This window comes from Sorex fumeus, unplaced genomic scaffold (assembly GCF_029834395.1).
Source record: "Sorex fumeus unplaced genomic scaffold, SorFum_2.1 ptg000006l, whole genome shotgun sequence".
NCBI classification, from domain to species: domain Eukaryota; kingdom Metazoa; phylum Chordata; class Mammalia; order Eulipotyphla; family Soricidae; genus Sorex; species Sorex fumeus.
Window position 1 is genome coordinate 18694967 of NW_026606063.1, and position 17603 is coordinate 18712569.

Sequence of the window (17603 nt, forward strand, 5' to 3'; positions counted from 1 at the left end):
TGTATGATATCTAGCCACATTAGTTATTTTTTAATTTTGTAATAGCGTTTGTATATCATTTCTAAATTTTAATTTTGATCTTGTATTTTAAATTTTTACATTTGAATTATCTATCTAGATTAATTTTCTCTAAATATTATATAATCAGTGTTGCTTTTTGCATAGAATATATTACTGAATTTTAATAGCCTTTTAAAATTCTTTACAATTAATATCACCATTGCTTGGTTGGGTGAATTTCTACCAAATTCTTTCTTTTCTCTAAGTGTTTTATTCATTGTTTACTACTATTTTCTTCGAATTAACTGTACATACTACATGACTTTTCAACTACTTTTAGCTCCACTGTTGACTACTCAAAATTTCCACTGATGATTACAAGATTTACAATATGAGATTTTAAGAATTCACATTCAAAAAAACATTATAACATCATGTGTATTGCAGTTCTCCCCCAACAATATACTTTTAATCAGCCCTCACCATTTAGTGCAAATCATATCTTCTTCTTTTATTTATACTATAATCGTATAATGTAGCACTGTAGCACTGTAGCACTGTCCTCCTGTTATTCATCGATTTGGCCCAGTAACGTCTCCATTGTAAGACTTGTTATTGTGTTTGGTATACTGAATATGTCACAGGGAGCTTGCCAGGTTTTGCAGAGCGGACGAGATACTCTCTTTAGCTTGCCGGGCTCTCCGGGAGGGGCAGAGGAATTGAACTCTGGTTGGCCAGGTCCGCCGCAAGCAAGGTAAAGGCCCTACCCGCTGCATTCACCTCTTTAAAACATTACCAGTAGACTTAGCTACTATATGTAAAACCAGATTTCCCCCTAGTTTTATATCATAAAAAGCATACTTTTAAACACATTGTGTAGAAAATATATGCTGTTATCAGAATTTCTTCTCTTATTTTTATCTAAAAAGTCTATTTGTATTAATTTTGAAAAACATTTGTTTACTATATATAACTTTCTGCACTTAACCACATTTACTTCAGAGCTTTAAAAAGGTCTATCATAGGACAATGGCCGTATGACTTGTATATTCTGAAAAATTATTTAATATATTTATCTTTGGTTCTCTATGCAATACGCCTAATATTTTTCTATCTATATTAAAAATTTGCTATATTTATTTTAATTTCAACTGCTTTAATAATGTTTGGAGGTTCTAGCAGTTACTGGATTATTTTGTACGTGCACACATGTTATGCCATTTCAACATTTTGTTGCTTTGCCATCAATCATTTTTTTCTCTTTATTTTTCAGTCTAAGTAATTTTTGTTAATCTTCCAGTTCACCAATTCCCCCTCAGCTATGTGGAATCTAGTAAAAGCCACATCAAAGGACTTTTTCATTTCTGTACCATAATAGTTAGTTCTAGCATTTCTATTCCATCATTAAGATTATCAACCTCTGCTAAAATCATTAGTCAATTTGTATTTGTCATTCACATTTTTCATTGCATAGTAGCACTGTCCTCCCGTTGTTCATTGACTTGTTCCAGTGAGCACCAGTAACATCTCCATTGTGAGACTTGTTAATGTTTTTGGAATATCGAATATGCCACAGGGAGCTTGCCAGTCTCTGCAAGCTGGCAAGCTCACCTGGTGGGTGGGATACTCTCGGTAGCTTGCCAGGCTCTCAGAGAGGGACAGAGGAATCGAACCCAAGTCAGCCACGTGCAAGGACCCTACATGCTGTGCTATCACTCCAGCCCCTTGTCAGTAATTCTCAATCACCTCTGATGATACTTATATCATCATTGTTGGTCTACTAGTGAGTGTATCCTGCAAATTTATTACACTTTTGTTTTTTGTAGCATTACAAATCTTTGATTATCTTCACATCATAGCATGGGAACAGTAGAGGGCTTCATTAAGTAGTATTTATACCTAGTAATGGGCACACGCTTCCTCTTCTACTAGTTAGTAATATAATGGTGGAATCCATCTAATCTGGATTTTTACAATGATAGTATTTTTCTAGATAGTCTTTTGCAAGATAGTATTTCATTGTTACTTTGCTGGATTTCACCAGACTTATAATTCCTTTAGTGTGGTAAGTTTCACAACATTCACACTTAAAACTCGATTAGACGTCCTTGTGTCTTTGTCACAGAAATTATAATACACACGGTCACCCCTCTCTCAACTATTGCCTGTTGGTCGCTGCCAGCTGGCTAAGTGATAGGAGAAAAAGGCATTCTTTATTGTAATAGATTAATCTACAACTAGGACCAACATGCCCCCAGTCTGAGAGAAATCTCACTTCTGAAACCTATACTAGATAGCTCCTATTTTAAAGTCATATGGCAGTGCTCAGGGCTCACATCCAACTGTGCTCAGATATCACGTCATGCTCAGGAGACCACGTATGGTGCCACAAATTTACCCTGGGCATCTGCATGCATGGCAAGTATCCTAGTTGCTGTACTATCTCTCTGGCCCATATTTCTTTTTTGTTTATCAGTTTTGGTTTGGGGGTCACATTCATTGGTGCTCAGAACTACTTCCTCGGTGCTTGAAGTTTCACTACTGGTGATGCTTGGAGGAGGACCATGTGGTGCCAGGAATCGAACACAGGCATCCAGGAAGCAAAGCATGTCCTCCAGTCTGCTGAGTTTGCTCCCCAACCCTCATATTTCATCTTCTTATTGAATATATGTTTTTATTACTATACAAATACATACATTATAAAACACACATAATGGCAATAAAGATGAATTCTGATACCTGGTTTGAATATAGTTATATAAAAGATATTAGCTTATACTCACTTTTTGTTATTGCTATAAAATTTATATACAACTATATGTATACATATATGTGTATATTCATGTATGCACACATAAATATATTGTGTGTAGTCCCTCCCTTTTGGGACATGAATTACTTTTAAGTAAGCAAGATCAGTTCAATCCTTGGAATTACACACGATCTTTTGAGGAATCAGCCTTGAGCACCAACACGTGACCCCCAACCTCCCCAATTCAAAAAGAAATTAAATAATCACCTAGACAAAACATAATTTCGTTAAAAAGTTAATTCCCATGAGAGCTGATAAGCGTTTTTTTTAATGTGGGAATAGTGTGTAAGAAAATAGTAGGTTTTATCATCCTCAGAATTTCTCTAATGTGTCAAGGAAACATTTATTTGAATGAAGAATAAAAAAGTTGAACAGTACAGATCAAGATGGAAATAAATTATGGTTTGGGGGTCACATTCATTGGTGCTCAGACAAAAACAAAAAAGAACAAAATATAGTATCAGATGAGGAACTCTCACTAGAAATAGTTGCCAAATTTGAAGTGAAAATTTAGACTAAACATTCAATAGGACTTTTCAAACTTAATAAAGTTATGATGACAAAGTTATATACAAGGATCAGGGAAGCAGTGATAAAATGTCAAATGTTAGTACTTAAGATAGTGTGGAACTGAAAATGATTTTTTAAAAACACCTGACTAAAATAAATCACAGGTGAAGAAAACCCAATAAGTACGTATCTGAATCCCTAAAGAAAAATACTGAAAGTATGTTCTATGTGAGAAAAAGAGGGCTATGAGTATTACAAAGACTAATAGAAAATATAAATAAGAAAATATCTTGGATTATCAGAAAACGGAATAGATGTATTAATGTTTTATAAATTCTATATTATGTGATAGAGAATAGAAGATAATGTTGATCTGAAATATCCCCAACAAAAATAATTAAACCTTAAGCATATAAAAATAACTCTCTGGAACTATTGTACACATAAATAGGGGAGAAACTGGACTGTACTCAGTTTTATCAATAATACTCAACTTTCAAAATATAGTAGCACACAACTTATGAGACAACATGAAAAGAAAAATAAATCCTTCATAAGTTCATTAAATCAACTAAAAGTAAAACTTTTGATTGAGTTATTAAAATGCCATATTTTCAGGTTATTATTTCCATAAGTTATTTGGGGAGGGCAAGTATTGGTGTATATCTTTTAGCAAAACTGTAAATGACTATTAACTCAGACATAAAGGGCCATATAATATATGTATACAAAAAAATAAAATCACTATAGTCACAGAAAATAATAACTGTTAGCTGCCTTAAAAATATAGAAATTACATGCTTTGCAGTACCTTCAGATTTCACAGTAAAAACAGTCCAAAAAGAACACAACAAATTTGTTCATAAAGTCCTGTAAAAGCCCACCAACCTCAATGAAAAAGAAAAAAAACAGCTCAGAAGGTTCAACTAGCACCAATCAGCTCAGTTTATTCCCAGACGATGATATTGACAACTGTCACTGTCACTGTCACTGTCCTCCCGTTGTTCATCGATTTGCTCAAGCGGGCCCAGTTCGATTCCTCCGCCCCTCTTGGAGAACCTGGCAATCTACCGAGAGTATCTTGCCTGCACGGCAGAGCCTGGCAAGCTACCCGTGATGTATTTGATATGCCAAACACAGTAACAACAAAAGTCTCCAATGGAGACGTTACTGGGCCCACTCGATATTGACAACATTGTAAGATATATATCACAAATTGACTTTTATTGATCTGTCACTGTCACTGTCCTCCCGTTTTTCATCGATTTGCTCAAGCGGGCCCAGTAACGTCTCCATTTTTGAGACTTCTTGTTACTGTGTTTGGCATATCAAATACTTCACGGGTAGCTTGCCAGGCTTTACCTTGCAGGCGAGATACTCTCCGTAGCATGCTGGGCTCTCTGAGAGGGGCGGAGGAATCGAACCTAGCTAGGCCGGGCTGGCTGCGTGCAAGGCAAACGCTCTATGGCTGTGCTATTGCTCCAGCCCTTTATCGATCTATGTTTTGATAGTTCCATTTGTTATTTTGTTGTAACAAGCGATATGAAGTAAATTTGTGCTTGTTAAGGGGGAAGTCTTAGAGATGTGTGGGAAACTGGGACATTGATGGAGGGAATGTCACAAAGGTGCTGGACTAGTGTTGGAACATTGAATGCCTGAAACAACTATTTTGAACAACTTTGTAAATCATGGTATTTAAATTTTAGAAATGAAAATATAGATATTCAGAGCCAATGAAAACTCAAAAACAATAAAGGAAAAAGATTTCAGAAGTATGTAAAGATGTATAATATCTGATTAATAAATAATATGCAAATCAGACAGAAACAAAATAATAATTTAAATATAAGAACTTATAAAAAATAAATTAAAGACTTGATAACAAAGGAGAGGTGAGAAGCATCTAAACTTCATTATCTCATTATAGTAAGATCCTAGAATCAAAAAAAAAATCAAGGTACTATAAAGTCATACCATAAAGGTAATGAGTCAAAGAAAATAACATAAACCACCTGATTGTTAGAAGAAACCCAGACATACAAAGACAAAATGACATGTGAACAATTCTTAAAACTTTACAGGCATGGAAAATGCGCCAAAAAAACGAAAACTAAACCATTAGCTATACATGTAATGATAATAAATGGACTAAAAATGTGTTTGTTTTAAAATTTAAGACTTAAGATTGACTAACTTACAAAAGTCCAATGCTGTTGTAACCTTTCTATCAGATACAAACAACACAACGTGTTCAAATAGATTCAAGATACAGCCAAGTGTGTAGTCAAAGAGCAATTATAAATGTGAGACAAAATTGGATTCAGACCAAGAAAGAACTCAACTGGACAATGGAGCATACAGTAAAATGATGTGAAATTCAAAAATAGCAAATTGAATTTCACATCAAATTTAAGTGAGGGTGATAATACAAGCAGTTAGTGGACCTCCCTTTCACATGGCCAATCTGTGTTCAATCTCAGGCACCCTGAGCCCTTCTATGAGTGATTCCTGAGCACAAAGCTAGGTGCAATCCCTGAGCACCACTGGGTGTGGTCCCAAAATAAAGACAAATTAAAATGTTAGAAATAAAATTTAAGTAAGGACAAGTGATTGGATTTTAGTGAGCAAGTGAAGGTAGAATAACAAGTTTCCTATTTTTTCCATTGTTGTTATCTGCTGCTCTGCTTAAACGACTTATAGAATTATTAAACTTATAATCATTTACACTTAAATGATTGAAATATGATATGTCACCTACATTAATTCTAGGAACACCAGGATGGTCCAATATAAGAAAATACGTCCACCCAAAACAAGAAGTTCCGGCATATATGACTTTATAGTAATACATGCCTCACCTCCAATGAGTTGATTATATCATTTTATAAAAACTTAGGCTGGAGCGATAGCACAGTGGGCAAGGTGTTTGCTTTGCACGCAGCCAACCTGGGTTGACTCCTCAGCCCCTCTCGGAGAGCCCAGCAAGCTACGGAAATTATCCTGCCCCGACAGCAGAGTCTGGCAAGCTTCGCATGGTGTATTCAATATGCCTGAAACAGTAACAAGTCTCACAACGGAAATCTTACTGGGCCCGCTCAAGCAAATTGATGAACATTGGGAGGATAGTGCTATAGGCTTCCTATGGTTTTTAATCACTCACTTCCTTTAGTTCACCAAATCACAGCACTGATACACGTTTCTTTGCAGGTTCCTATGAAAGGCTTTCTGGAAGAACTGGGAAGAATGCAAAAGAAATTTTACGCCAAAGATGAGCGTTTGCTTTGCCCCATCAGGACCTACCTTGTTACAGCCAGGAGCGCAGCCAGCTCAGGTGCCCGTGTGCTGAAAACCCTTCGCCGTTGGGGTCTAGAAATAGATGAAGCCCTCTTCCTCGCAGGATCCTCCAAAGGTCCCATCTTGGCGAAGATAAGGCCTCACATCTTCTTCGATGACCACATGTTCCGCATCGAAGGAGGCCAGAAATACGGCCCCAACACAGGTCATCCATCTTATGGCAGTCAAAAATGAACAAGTAGGGATGCAATCATTTGACATCAAAGATGAGGAAAAATAAAGCAGTGAGTCTGGTATTGTAGAAGCTACTTCTTCTGGATACTCTAGGGTAATAAAATAGGCATTTAGAAGATTGGATGTTAAGACTTTGTTCATTTGAAAAGGTTTTCTTTGGCATTTTTGAAAAACACTTGAACCCTCACGCTACCACCTTTAAGGCTTCATCTGTTTGAGTCATCAGTGGTGTTGGATGACCCTCTGCCTAGCTTGTTAGGTAAGTCATCATAATAACTCTGGCCCAAGTATAGAAGTTGAATATTTAATCGCTTAAAATATTTCAAAGACTTAATTTTAAAAAACTCTGCTCATTTTTAGATATCTGTAAGTAGGATGAATTGTTACCACTGTTATATAGAATAGTGGTATTCATAGGTAAAAGTGAAGATAAATAAGGAGGTTCCTGAAAATTAGATCTTTTGAGTCTATTACCAATTATTTAATCTTGCAAAATGAGAATAACACTCAACTTACATGAACCTTACCAATTTGACACACTGCTCAGCAAGAAATAAACAGTTATATATTCATATAGGGCAATTTTCATCTAGGATGAGTCCCAAACAGAAGTTGCTTGGGTTACTGAAACCTACATGGTTCATTGATTGCTCCTGAATCACAAGGCTTCTTATCTGAAGTCTCTTGTTTTGACTTTGACAGGTAGAATATTTGTTTGCAGTTCAACATGTGATATGAAGTACACTGTCTAAATATTTTATTGTCACTCTGTGCTTTTGTTGTCAAAAACCACTGGTTATTACATAACATTATTATAATATTAATAACATTATTATTACATAACATTCTTACTAGATAAAATTAGGCACAATTAACTGGCTATTTTCACATTGTCCAAGATTCTCATAAAAATATTTGTGACATGCAATTATTATTATTTTCCTTTTTTTATTAATTCTTTAATGAAGAGACTAATTTCTTAAAGAGACTAAGTAGGGGCCAGAGTACAGTGTGCAGGGCACTTGCCTTGCATGTGGCCAACCTAGGTACAATACTTCACATCCCATAAGGTTCCTAGAGTCTGCTAGGAGTCTTTCCTGAATATATAACCCAGAATAAGCCCTGCACAATGCTAGGTATCCCCCTCCAAAAAAAATTAAATAAAATACTTTTTTAAAATATAAAAATACTAAGTAACTGATCTAAGGATGTGAAGCTAAATATGATACAAATAAGATTCAAATTCAGATGTCACCTGGAAGCTATATATACTGTTTCTTTTCTCTGTTATACAGCCTTCCACACTGACTTGTTCCTATTGATTTCATGGCTAGTGTAGCCAATCTGAACACTTAAGATGTCCCATTAAGTTCTATGAATAATTCACAGAAGTTACCCAGCAGGTTGGTTCTCTTCTTTTCTTCATAGTGTTAATTTTCTTACTCTCTACCTCCATCTATAAACAAATTCCATCTCTGGGCCTAAATGATGAAGATCCCTATCAGATATTTTTATCTGCTTCCTATATTGGAATGGATGTAAACCAGTACAAAATATGCCACGCCACATTGGGTATTATTTCATTTCCCATTATGAGCAAAGACATGAATTCAGACATAATTCCATCCTTTAGGAATTTTAAAATCTAAAACTCCAGCTATCCCATGGAGGAAACCAAATGAAAATTGAATTAACCAATATAAAGGACTGTTGGTTCTGTGCAAGTGAAGTCCAAAGTGAGGTTGAAGCAGTAATCTTCATGGATGAGAAGTAGATCAGGAAATGGAGAGATAACTAAGGTAGCCTTCATGAACAAGAAGCAAGTAGATGTTTAGAGAGATAGAACAAAAGACCCTTATGTGCTCCTTGACTCTGAATTTGGGAGGCAGCTTCAAATTAGGACTTAGGATTTCTTTTCCTCTGATTTCCTTTCCTCTGCCTTCTCTAGCCCACAATGATACTACCATTTCCAAATTTTACTTTCAGTTTTTTAGCACTCACAATTCTGAGTGCTAAAACCAAAATTCGACCTCTTTTTTTTTCCCTTTGTATTATAACTTTGTAATGTTATTACAGTATTCCCAAATGCATGGGACTGGAAGACACTTATCAAGTTATGAAAATTATATCTCTAGTTCCAAAGATTCTAGACTCAGGACTAGAACAAGAGTCTCTGTCATAGAGTAAAGCACTGGAAGGTAGATAATATGCCCACCTGTCCTATATCTCTCACAGGGCCATTAGACAGACAAGTTCTTGAATGAATGACATCTTAAGAGTAGCTTAGTCTAAAGCTATTAAATTTGCAACCTGAAGCTTTTAAGGCCATATGTCATGACATTTCAGGCGCAGTTTACAGCATACAAAGAGCTTTTACTTTCATTATTCACTTAATTTGTGAGTAGTTCGGTTCAGAAATCTACACTTACAGTAAGTTAATCTTCCTCCTCGGTATTTATTTCTCCTAGTGTCAAATAGGATCTTTTTGTTTGTTTGTGGTCACAGACAGTGATGCTCAGGACTTTCTCCTGGCTCTGCACTCAGGAATCACTCTTGACGGGTTTGGGAGAACATACGGGATATCAGAGATCGAACCTGGGATAGGCACTGCAGGGCAAGCGGCCTCGATGTCAAACGGGACCACAGACCATGAATTTTTCTATAAGGAACAGTGTCCTAATGTACTTCGGAAATTCTCAAAATTGCCCCCCAGTTCAGCCTACATCAGAGTTATGTTTTAGAAAGGCCAATTGTCAGATCCCAGTTCTACTGAATGTGAATATAGGCCTCAAATAAAAGGTTTTATTCGCAATCCCAGAAGTAATGTTAACACGAATGTTTAAGAACCCCTGGTATTCTATCTCCAATTCAGTAACGTTGCTAAATCCTTACCCTCATCACAGCTTAAGGGAAGAAGGGATCATCACACTATGTTAGGTCAGCAGGATGAACGTGGTGACCCAAACTGAAAACTAACAGTCCCAAGAGCACTTAACGGGGAACAATATCAAACCTAACTGGAGCGGTATGAGGATACCAGCCTACAGAGCTGTGCACTGGAAAGGATTCATTAGGCATTTCCGCGAGGAAATGTCACCACCAGAACCTTGAAGCCAAAGTCTATGCACTCACCCTCTGCCCTTAGGCTGCAAACAGCTCCGCCACCCGGGCTTCAGAAGCCAAAACGTTGTAATCAACGCCCCAAGCCCAGCGGGTAGCCCGGGAAGAAAAACTACAAGTCCCAGCATGCCCCACGGGCCCTGAGGCGCAGAAGTGGGAGGGGCGAGTGAGGCGGGGGCAGGGGGGAGAGAAACGACTGGCCCCGCCCCAGAGTTCCTCGCGAAGAAGCCGTCCCTGCTCGGGCTCGCCGCGGCGCCGGAAGTCGGCCCTTTGCCCCGGCCCGCCATGGCCGTGGCTACCGTGGCGGCGCTTTTGGCCGCGGTGGGTGGGGCGCTGTGGCTGGCGGCCCGGCGCTTCGCGGGCTCGGGCCGGCCACGGTTGCCCGGAGGCGGGGACTCGGGCCTCATGCACGGCAAGACGGTGCTGATCACGGGGGCCAACAGCGGCCTGGGCCGCGCCACGGCCGCCGAGCTGCTGCGCCTGGGCGCGCGGGTCATCATGGGCTGCCGGGACCGCGCGCGGGCCGAGGAGGCGGCCGGGGAGCTGCGACGCGAGCTCCGGCCGCCCGGGGACCCCGCCGCTGGCGGCCCCGAGGCCGGCGGGCCCGGCGAGCTGGTGGTCAAGGAGCTGGACCTCGCGTCGCTGCGCTCCGTGCGCGCCTTCTGTCAGGAGATGCTCCAGGTGTGGGACGCTCCCGGGGGCGGCCGGTCCCGGAGACCCCGGGGGGCGGGGGCGGGGGCGGGGACGGGGACGGCGCGGGTGGCGGGGCCGGCGGGGAACCGGGCGGGGACCGGGCCGCCCAGAGTCCCAGGGCCGTGACCTTGGGAAGGACCGAGCCTGCGACTAGAAGGTCTCTCTCTCTCCAAGCCAGGCGAAGCTTTTTCGCAGGCTTAGTGGGAAAAAAAAAAATTACATATATATGTATGTGTATATATATATATATATATATATATGTCCCTCCTCCTAGGATGTTGGGGATATGCGGAGGAACTAGCTCCCCCAGCATTGGAGTTCAGCCTCGGTGTCTGCATTATTTTTCTTGGCTGTCCAAAGTCATTCTGCACCCACGTCCTCTTGCAGAGCATGTATGGGAAGCTGTGAGCCAGGAGCAACCTTGTAGAAATGATTGATCGGGGTCCCCCTTCTCCCCTTCCCCCCCCCCCTTCACTTTTTTCCTTATGTGATTAGAAATGTAGCTTTCTGCCAACCTCAGATGCTGGTGCTCAAATCCGAGGCCCTGTGAAGGGGTCCGGTGCTCTGAACAGGGACTGGAAGAGACTATCAGTTTAGTTCTAAAATAAATACAGAAAATGTGGGAAGGCTTCCCAGGCTTCCCTAGGCAGGAGGGCAGAGGGGATGAGGGGTTCTTCTGGGGCTCTTTAGGTTCTAGGTCCCTCGGATGAAGGAGCTGGTGCCTGAGATCCCAGGCCTAGTTGGTGGAGGACCTGGGTAGGGGCGGCACAGCTAGTTGTGCTTGGGTACCCTGTAATGCTGGACTTCAAACTTAGTTCAGGCCATGCTCCCCTGAGCACTGGACAATCTCCATTCTCTCGGGTACTCTTTTTAAAGATGTTAAGTGAGGCCAAAGCGATCATACTGCGGGTAGGGTGCTTGCCATGCATGGGGCTAAGGACTGGGGTTCAATCTCCTGCACCCTATATGGTCCTGCCAGGACTGATCACCCTCAGCACTGTAGGTTCGGCACATAAACAAAAACCTAAAGCTAAATGGAAACCAAATCCTCACAGTTAACCTTGGGAGCTAAGCATAGTATCCTGCACTATAAGGCAGCTAGAAATAAGCCCTTCCCTGAGCCTAACCGTTTTCTCTAGTCAGTCCTCCAGAAAGATGGAGGATTTTTCTATGCAAAGAGTAAATATTCCACCAAAGTGCGGATTTCCTCTGTTAGCTTGAGATAGAAGGGTGTTTCGTAGAGGGGATTTGCAATAAGAAAGGAAAAGAGATGTAAGATGACATGACTTAGGAAAAGTGCTTTTATAAAAAGGAATCTAGAGCAGAGCTTCTTAAACTTCTTTTTCTCCTGGGTCTTTTTTCGCTGAAGAACTTTTTGTGAGACCCCAAGGTGTATAAAATAGAAATAGAGGTCATATGATTGCTGGTTTCAAAACAAATTTACGTGAAAACAAAAATTTTACTTTATTTTGGGGTCTAGAGCAGCATTTCCTAGTTTTTTTTTTTTAGATTGTTCTTGATGCCCATTGGCCAAAAGAAATTCAAAGTCACTTTTTAGTAACCCTGATTTCATGTGGGAACTCTGCACCTGTTGATCACTGTACCAACTACTACAACCTGGGAATCATTTCTTCCTATCTTGTTTCACATTGAATTTTAACATTGTACTTATATTTTATAAGAGAAACTGACAAAAATTCAGGTTTAAAGACTCACAAATACATATATTTGACAGCACAGTAAATGGTGACAATGTGACCCCCCGCGCCCCCCCCCCCCCACACACACACACACTCCTCAATCCAGTAGTTAGTAGCCTTAGTTTTTGAATTATGCAAGAATGCCAGGTGAGGAAGGGTTCCCTGGGCAATTTATAATGCTTCATAGCATCTTGAATGTTCCTTGTAATGCTGAAGGACATTTAAATGCAAAGCTTGACTACTGTTGTAGGTTTAGAAAAGTTTTCGTTAATTCTTTTGGTTCATATTTTATTAGGTGATCTAGGTTAAGAACAAATGGTAACATGGGATATTAGATAAAAGAATATGTTATTCACTAAAACAAGCAGGTCCAGAGTATACTTCTCATTCCTGATACCTATGATATTTTGCTCCTTTAACTCCAGTGAGCAAAATCAATTAGAAAAGAAAGGAAATAAGGAGAAAATTAAGTTGCTCTTGCTTGTATATATTAAGTTCCTTCCTGGAGTTCTGGATTTCGTGATTATAAACTATTTACAAAGAAAAGTTGGAATTGTAAATTTCCCACAGTTGGTATTCTTGACATTTGTGTCATTTATCTCCTAGAATTTTAAAAATACTAAATGATGTCTTAAAATAACACCAGCCCAGCAAAGAATGATGGCTCCAAAAATGATTAATTTCGGAAATGAGTCCAAGGATTAGTGAAGAAGAACACTCCTTTCTTTCCCCCACGAGTGAACTCTTGCTTTCTTTTTGAAGTTGACTATTGGGAAAGCTAAAGGTGCTTAGGACAAACTGATGAGAAATAGTTAATCCTCTGACAGGAAGGCCTTGATAACAGTTGTGAAATTTAACACATTTTTCTTTTCCCTTGGCAAATAGGGCAGAGAAGGTTGAAATGAGACCTCAAGTTTAATTGTGGGCCATCCATATGTCTTTAATGCCTAAACTGTATCTTTTTTTTTTCTGCCCCGAAGAAATAGAGAGCCAGAGGAAAGTGAAGAATGCCAAATAAATTACTTATGGAAAGAAAAGGCTTTTAAAACTTTATTCTGAGACAGTGGAAGGGGATATCCCTGACCCTCATTGTTGCTTGCCCCAAGTTTAAGGAAATAACTTAAAGTCTGCTCTATCTTCGTGGTACCCCTCACCTGTAGAATATTACAAGGCAAAAGAACAATCCGAACTCACTGATTATAGTAGCTTTGGGAGTAGTGCTGATTATCTGTCTTGTGTCCTATTTCCACCACTCTAGCTCACAGGACTATAGTTGGAAATTTCTAGTTAAATGTGCAAATGTGCTTGGGGCCAGAGTGAGAGTACAGCAGGTCTTTTACTTTGCATGCTGACAACCTTGGTTCGATATCCCCCATACATCACATACGTTCTCCTGAATCCGCCAGGAGTATTCACTGACCTCAAAAGAGTAAACCTTCAGCATCACCAAGTGTGGCCCCCAAACAAAACTGAACACAAACTAGCTTAACTTTAAGAGCAAGGGCGTTGGTATCAGAAGATTTTATTCTAAGACTTGTTTGCCACTCAGGAGACCCTTTAGTTGTTGAAAGTGAATGAGGTAACGTGAAAAGCTTAAGGCCAGGAACCCCTAATAGGCATCAAATCTGTTTTTTATTCTCATGTTGAAAATCATACAGGATTTTATGGAATCTTATTAACAAAGAATTTTACATAGTTTTAATTACAGTGAAAGCTGTTGTTGATAATGCACTTCTTCTCTTTTTGGCATTTAAAGGAAGAGCGTAGACTGGATGTCTTGATTAATAACGCAGGGGTCTTCCAGTGCCCTTATATGAAGACTGAAGATGGGTTTGAGATGCAGTTTGGAGTGAACCATCTCGGACACTTCCTGCTCACCAATCTACTCCTTGGGCTCCTCAAAAGTTCAGCTCCCAGCAGGATTGTGGTTGTTTCTTCCAAACTTTACAAATATGGAGACATCAACTTTGAAGACTTGAACAGTGAGCAGAGTTACAATAAAAGCTTTTGTTATAGCCGGAGCAAACTGGCTAATATTCTCTTTACTAGAGAACTCGCCCGCCGCTTAGAAGGCACCAATGTTACTGTCAATGTATTACACCCTGGGATTGTAAGGACTAACCTGGGCAGACATATTCACATTCCCTTGTTGGCTAGACCACTTTTCAGTTTAGTGTCATGGGCGTTTTTCAAATCTCCTGTTGAAGGTGCCCAGACTTCAATTTATTTGGCCTCTTCCCCTGAGGTAGAAGGTGTATCAGGGAAGTACTTTGGGGATTGTAAAGAGGAAGAACTATTGCCCAAAGCTATGGATGATTTAGTTGCTAGAAAACTCTGGGATATCAGTGAAGTAATGGTCGGCCTACTAAAATAGGAGTTAAGAGAACACCTTATAAAACTGAATGTCAATTATATCAGTAATCAGGAATTGGTGGTGTGGTTTGAGCACTTGCTACTTGAAAATACTTTTGGTTTAATAATAGTATGCTAAGAACTGAGATGTATGAATATTTGGAATTTTCTGAAAGTCTTAATTTTTGAGGCTATATATCAAAATATGAACTTACATATATGCAGTAAATATGAAGAATAAGTATAATTTAAAACTACACGTGAACAAGCATGGGTTATAAATATTAAAGGAGTTACTGATTTAAAACAGATACCTTGAGTTTTTCATGTACCTCTGAGTTTCATGGCCAAAGTGTTCGTATTTTTATTAGCGTGAAAATAATATGCTTGATGTACCTGTGCACAGATCTTACTTGGAATAAATATTTTGATACAAACTTTTAATTTGTATTTCTTTAGAAACTGAAATTTTCCTTTCATCTCATTAGGCTCTATTGATCTTAGCATGCCTTGAATTTTTCTACATATATTAACCACTGCCTTATTTTATTTTATTTTATTTTATTCTTAAAGCACCCTGATCTCCAATCCTGTTATTGGTAAGGTTTTATGGGTACAGCGTTCGAACACCACCCCTTCCACCAGAGGGTCCACTTCTCTCCACCACCATTGTTCAGTTCTCCCATCCTCTATCCTACCCACCCTAATGCCTTCCAGCTTAGTTCTTCAGACAGTTCTCAGGTTCTGTTACCTTTGTGCATTTTTTAAAATTTTCTTACTATGTCCCTTTACATATCACATGTGTAAACACAAAAAAGAACCATAGCAGTCTATCTCTCCTGCCACCCATGTTCCGTAGTCTCAGGGAGGTCCACTCCAGGGAGGTCGAAGACGATGGGCAGGTGAAGGAAGGAAACGAGGGCCAGACTGGGTGGTCTTAGTTGCAGTTTATTCCAATCCTTTCTCCATTCACTCCTATCTCTCCTCTGCCTCTCCCATCCCATTCTTACAGTCTCATTATATCCCATAAAAGAAACCCATGTCATGGAGGGCCCAGTTTCTCTCAGACCTTCACCTCCAGGTTCTCTCAAGCACGTGTTCCCCTTCTCTCTTCTCTCAGGTCTCTCTAGAGCACCCCGAAATCTCCCTCTATTGATCATGGTACCTCTAAGAGGCGCAATACAGTGATGTCATAAAAAGGAGTTACAGAAAGAACATGTATTGCTTGTTTACATCTGCAGGCCAATAATTTTGCCTCCTGGGAAAGAAGAGGCAAAACCAAGACAGAAACCTTCCTTGGCCTATAAGCACTTGGATTTGCATCCCAAAGACTAGTCTGCTAGAGCTTGGAATCTACATCTCAAAGATCAGGCCTGGCTAGCACCAGAGATCTGCATGTCTAAGACCAGCTAGGTTTCTGTGAGAAAAGGAAAACTGCCTCTTCCGTATACTAAAATGATTTACTGAAGGCAGTTTGAGAGGGAAAAGTGTTCAGCTGCATCCAAACTAGTCAGAACACACGGGAAAGCTGCTTCTAGGACAGAAACTCACTTAGCAGATCAACACAACCTAGAACGAAATCCCCTGGGTGTGTTTCTCCTCTCCTTGTCCAACAACATATAAGCATACATAATATAAATCATTTTGTATGGACACAGCAAGAAATACTTTAAGCTTATAGAATTGCTCTCCTAGGGCCATCTCAATCTCAGACTACAGTGCTCAGGCCAGATATTCTTTCCTATCCCTAGAAGGGTCCTAGTCTCGCTGTTACTTTTGGATCATGACAGCATTTGTCTATGATCAAACTCTTAACTAATAGTTAAGAATCGTGGCTCTTCGGCCTGGCCCATCTTGATGCCAGGGTAACACATAGCTTACCTGCTTGCCCTGGTTCTATCCAGTCCCTCGTCAGGACCCTGCTTTTGGGGACTCTAGGAAGTGAGGGCAACTAAGGCTTAAGGTGAGAAAGCAGATGCCTGGGAGTGAATAATATTCAAAGCCAATTAAGTTACAAAGCATAATATTAATTGTCTTCCTGTATCTATACAAAAAGGACATTGCATTAACGTAAACTATTCAAAAGACATGAGGAGAGGAGAAAGGCAATATTAACTTACAAGTTCAAAGTCCTAGAGGATCTGACCTTACAAATTAACAGATTCTGACTAGGGGAAAAGCTGATTAACTGGTTGGGGAAGAGAGCTCAAAGAAGTGGTTACAGACAAACAAAGGAATAGGAGTGACTCAGGAGCACTGTGAGGGTGCAACCTGATAAACCTAAGCTCCTTGTATTCCAACAATCACATATAAGTGTGATAATTTTGTATTTTTTCCCTCTGTTTTTCTGGCTAATTTTGTTCAGCATGATGCTCTGTAGTTCCATCCATACAAGATTGTATGATTCTGTTTTATATCCAAGTAGTATTCCATTCTGTATATGTACCACAATTTCTTTATTCAGTCATCTTTTCTTAGACACTTGGTATATTTCTAGATTTTGGAGTTGTGATTAACACAGAAGAGTGGCTGTCTTTTCTGATTAGAATTTTTTGGCTCTTGAGATATTGCTATGCCATATTCTCCACTACATCAAGAGAAAATGTTTCTAACATCCAGTTGTGTCACTTTGTCATACTCTGGTTAAAAAAACTGTTGTGTGCACTCCAAGAGATACTACAGTGGGTCAGCTGATTGCCTGGCATGTAGCTGACCTGGACTTGATCCCAGGCACCCTACATGTGCCCCTAAGCACAACTGAGTACATACCCAAAACAGAAAATCAAAACAAAAAGTCTGCTGGTTTCCAAACTTCTTAACAGTAAGTTTTCAATCTTTTTCTTTCACATTGTAGATTTCTTCCAAAGTAGTCTTACTGAAAGGTAAAA

General features: G+C 39.7%; 2 protein-coding genes and 1 long non-coding RNA gene across 3 annotated transcripts in view; 2 read left to right on the forward strand and 1 right to left on the reverse strand.

Annotated features, from left to right (window-relative positions):
• LOC130032387 (uncharacterized) overlaps nucleotides 1-10063 on the reverse strand; it is a 113847-nt gene extending 103784 nt beyond the window's left edge. The window contains exons 1-2 of the long non-coding RNA XR_008793832.1: nucleotides 9983-10063; nucleotides 6623-6939 (exon numbers count right to left, since the gene is read on the reverse strand). This is a non-coding gene — a long non-coding RNA (uncharacterized LOC130032387). The remainder of the gene's footprint in view (nucleotides 1-6622; nucleotides 6940-9982) is intronic.
• NT5C1B (5'-nucleotidase, cytosolic IB) overlaps nucleotides 1-14144 on the forward strand; it is a 35545-nt gene extending 21401 nt beyond the window's left edge. The window contains exons 10-11 of the mRNA XM_056123950.1: nucleotides 6530-6800; nucleotides 14116-14144. Coding sequence (XP_055979925.1) covers nucleotides 6530-6800; nucleotides 14116-14144 — 300 coding nt within the window. The remainder of the gene's footprint in view (nucleotides 1-6529; nucleotides 6801-14115) is intronic.
• RDH14 (retinol dehydrogenase 14) lies at nucleotides 10239-15153 on the forward strand. The gene is made up of 2 exons (XM_056123951.1): nucleotides 10239-10651; nucleotides 14120-15153. Exons 1-2 carry the CDS (start codon nucleotides 10256-10258, stop codon nucleotides 14735-14737), a joined length of 1014 nt encoding a protein of 337 aa, XP_055979926.1. The 5' UTR covers nucleotides 10239-10255; the 3' UTR covers nucleotides 14738-15153.
• Nucleotides 15154-17603: the final 2450 nt, after the last annotated feature.